Genomic DNA, 3,667 nt, shown 5'->3' with positions numbered 1-3,667 from the left:
ACAGGTGTGGGAAAACTCTATGCCAAATATACACAGATATTAAAGCCAAGAAACAAAACAAAATGACATTCATTCATTACATGTCTTAACTAAACACTAAAGTGGTTACCTTCTCAGTATTTAAAAATTACCCGTAGGTTTAAAACAGAAAATAGAACAGAACTTCCATTCTGACCTTAGAGTGCTTTGCTCCTTTGCCCTCAATGGACACAGATATTAATGTCACACTAAAAAATATAACAAAGGGTAAATTTATGCCAGAATCAAATGCCATCCATTCATATACATATTTGCTTCTGGCTAATGAGCAGCAAATCTATCTATTTATCTTTTAGAGAGTAAGGTGAAGTGTCTCAGTAATTCCTCACATAAAAGGCTGTTCCGTCTCAGTAAAACAGTTCCTATTTCACTTGCAAAGAGGTTATAAGGAAGTAGCCTTGTAGTGTTTATACATTGAGCAAGAGAAGACTGGGAAAACCAGTTATCTTCATTCATTGGAAAATTGTTCATTCTGACATCTGTAACAAAATATATGCCATGGCTCTTCTTTTACATCACAGCTGTGTCATTATTGACCATAGGCAGTATTGTAGGCATAAATTGTGTAGCTTTATTCATAGGTTTGTGAGCAGTGTTGACTGCTGGCTGAGTCCCTGTTGTAAGACCACAAAAATATGTTTATGTAGTTTTGGGACTTGATGTAATCACATAGTCTCCTGATAGGGTAAATGTCACACTGCTCAACAATGCCATATTTATTATCATAAAATCCTTTTAAGTATTTGAATGTGTGTGCTTGTGTATATACTGATCTGTAATAACAAAGCAAAATTGGAAATGTAGGATATGAAAATAGGGGAAAGACAAACTATCTGTACATTTAAAAACAAACAATTAAGTGAATGAATTAAATATACTATGAAATACTTTAAATTATTGTTTATATAAGTAAAGAATATAAAGAAAAAAATATCAAAATGAAAATAACTAAAATAGTATTGCTAGGATATCCATTCACTTATTCATACGTTTCAATTGCACTTGGTTAGTAGAGGAATATTGTCTACAATACAAAGCACTGTATTCACTCTCTTCTCCAAATCCTAAGGCCACAGCAGTTAAAATGACACAACTTAACCATTTGTGTCTATTTAAAGCAAATACAACAGATAACTTTGCAATAGGAGTCCCTTAGTATATTTAATTTGACTAGTCAGATTGTGCCTCTTAATGGTGCAAATGACAAATGTTAAAACCAGATTCTTTTGTTATAATCAGTTTGACTGAAGATCTTCTGTCAAATCAACACCTTATCCAAACATGGTACCTAGGGCTTTAGTGCTAAAAAATCAGAAGTGCTAAAAGTGTCTTCAGCCAACTGCTGGTGACTTCATCCACATAGCAAAAATGAACTTGCAATGAGTCATATTCAGTCAACTGCCAAGCACCCTCTACCCTAATTACTGTTTGATTTAAAGCATAAAATAAGTGGCTTAAATGCTAAAGGTGCAATACTTTTCCTTTGTATACCAATAATTTAAAAACTAAAATTCTTTTATAAGCTCATATTCTATCTTTAAATAAAAGTAGAATTTTCAAACCTGAAGTATGTGCTGGTTTTACCTACAGAGTATCAGACTGATTAAAGTAATTCATACACCTTTATATTACCACGGTTCTCTTATGTTTTTAACTAGAAGCAGCTGCCTTACATAATTTCCCATTTACATGATGATCATCTGATAAAAAAACACTGTTAAAATTAAAATAGCAACAAAACATTAGTGAAAGATTGAAAGCAATTGATAAATTTCCTCTTTAAGAACTGTCTTCAAAAAAATAAGAATAACATCTCTTTTATCAAGAGTGTTTGTAAATTTCTGTCGAGTTAAGATGCTTCTGGCATTGTATGTGGAATAATGTACTTGTATCCTGCCACAGATAATTACACCTGCTGTATATTTGCTTGTTTAACATGGTAAGAATTACCATTATAGTTCACAATAACTTCACAATATTTCAACTATTTTAAATATGATGTACTAACACATCATACTGGAAGGATATGTCTAAGTTCCCTTATTTTGGGGTCTTCACTCACAAGCCTCTGAAGTGTCATAGTAAGTAGATAATAAGTAAATACTTCACATCAACAATGATATTTCTGTATATTTGAACCATGTTTTTAGTACAATTGAATAACATGAAATGGAACAGTATATGCTTCTATAATCAAAAATTATCTTTTAAAAAATCTTAACAAAAACAAAAAAGTAAAAATGTTGTAAACTACCTGACCCATAGCATTAGTATTTTTATCACATCTTGACCTGATACATTCAACAAAACATACGAACACAGGAGACACATTAGCATGCTCACTAAATTTCATGATCTTTAAGATATTGATGACAGTGTCCTTTTCCTAGGCATTTGTACAGTAACTAGTATCCAATATCATGTTGTATTACCTTCCTGCAACTCATAAGTAAATACAAACAGTTTAATCACATGCACCATAATAAGCCCACCATTCCCATGACACTGGACACCCCATCTTAGTTTTATCACTTCACACTTGAGACCCTTGAGTAGCTGTGGCATACCAGATTGGCTGTGGCCAAAGCTATCAGTCTTCCTTGGTTCTCATCTGTGTTAGTTTATCAAGGAAGAATTGTGGTATGAATCTTGTTTCCGAGGGGCTGAGCTTGGTCTCAATGGCTCTCACTTGGCTCCAGTGTTCACGACGCCTCTCAATGTCTTTTGAATCTACCCTGTATCAGAGGTAACCAAAAATTAATTCATTAATACTAATCTAAACTTAAAGAAATTTTCTATGCTTATTTGAACAAAACAATGAGAAATACTATGTCACAGAATTATTTAATTCTATTTGCACTACAGTACACCTCAGGTGGTGAATGGGGCAAAATTGAAAATAAAAACACTCCCATGTTGTACAGCAAAACATTTTCACTATATGGCATCTTCTTTGCTCCAGAGGAATACTTAGCACTGAAATGTCAATAAACTATGCACTGTGGAAAGTGTTCCAATATCACAATATAAATCTAAAAAATGTTGAGATTAACTTTCCATAAGCTCAAACTTACTTAAAGGTATGAGGATCAATGAAAAAGTTCCACACTGTCCATAATATCAACATCACGAATATAGCAATCCATAGAGTCACTACATGGCTGAAATGTATAATCATCATTTATTGGAGCCATCAGCTGTAGCATCATATAAACACTGATATCATAACAAGAGGTTGTTACATTAACATCAGCATTCAAATAAACTGATATAAAAATAAATAAAACATTTTAATGGCAAAATGGAAAATATTACACTAAAGTCAGTACTAACATGCATGAAACTTGAAATTAGTGAAGCAAATATGGTAAAGAAAATCATTATGAACCATGCCAGCTTGGTAATGAGGTCAGGCTAGCTTAACAAAAGATAAATAGTAGAACATACCTTGGAAAGGGAATGGTGACTGTCTCCCAGCCAAATTTGATACATATTAACAATTCTGTGCATACAATGGCTAAAAAGAGCCAAGATTGCCTACCAAACTTCAAAACATCTCTGGAGAAGAGGAGAAAAATAATACATCTATGTATCATTCCTAGTAAAGAGAAATTATTATCACCATAAT

At 32.7% G+C, this 3,667-nt stretch overlaps 1 protein-coding gene across 1 annotated transcript in view; it reads right to left on the bottom strand.

Annotated features, from left to right (window-relative positions):
• Positions 1-740: 740 nt before the first annotated feature.
• LOC119591986 (phosphatidylserine synthase 2-like) overlaps positions 741-3,667 on the bottom strand; it is a 47,219-nt gene continuing 44,292 nt past the window's right edge. Inside the window, exons 10-12 of the mRNA XM_037940750.1 lie at positions 3,487-3,610; positions 3,114-3,200; positions 741-2,774 (exon numbers count right to left, since the gene is read on the bottom strand). Coding sequence (XP_037796678.1) covers positions 2,630-2,774; positions 3,114-3,200; positions 3,487-3,610 — 356 coding nt within the window. The 3' untranslated portion in view covers positions 741-2,629. The remainder of the gene's footprint in view (positions 2,775-3,113; positions 3,201-3,486; positions 3,611-3,667) is intronic.

The sequence above is a fragment of the Penaeus monodon genome, chromosome 29, assembly GCF_015228065.2.
Source record: "Penaeus monodon isolate SGIC_2016 chromosome 29, NSTDA_Pmon_1, whole genome shotgun sequence".
NCBI classification, from domain to species: domain Eukaryota; kingdom Metazoa; phylum Arthropoda; class Malacostraca; order Decapoda; family Penaeidae; genus Penaeus; species Penaeus monodon.
This window is presented reverse-complemented; position numbering and strand designations above follow the sequence as displayed.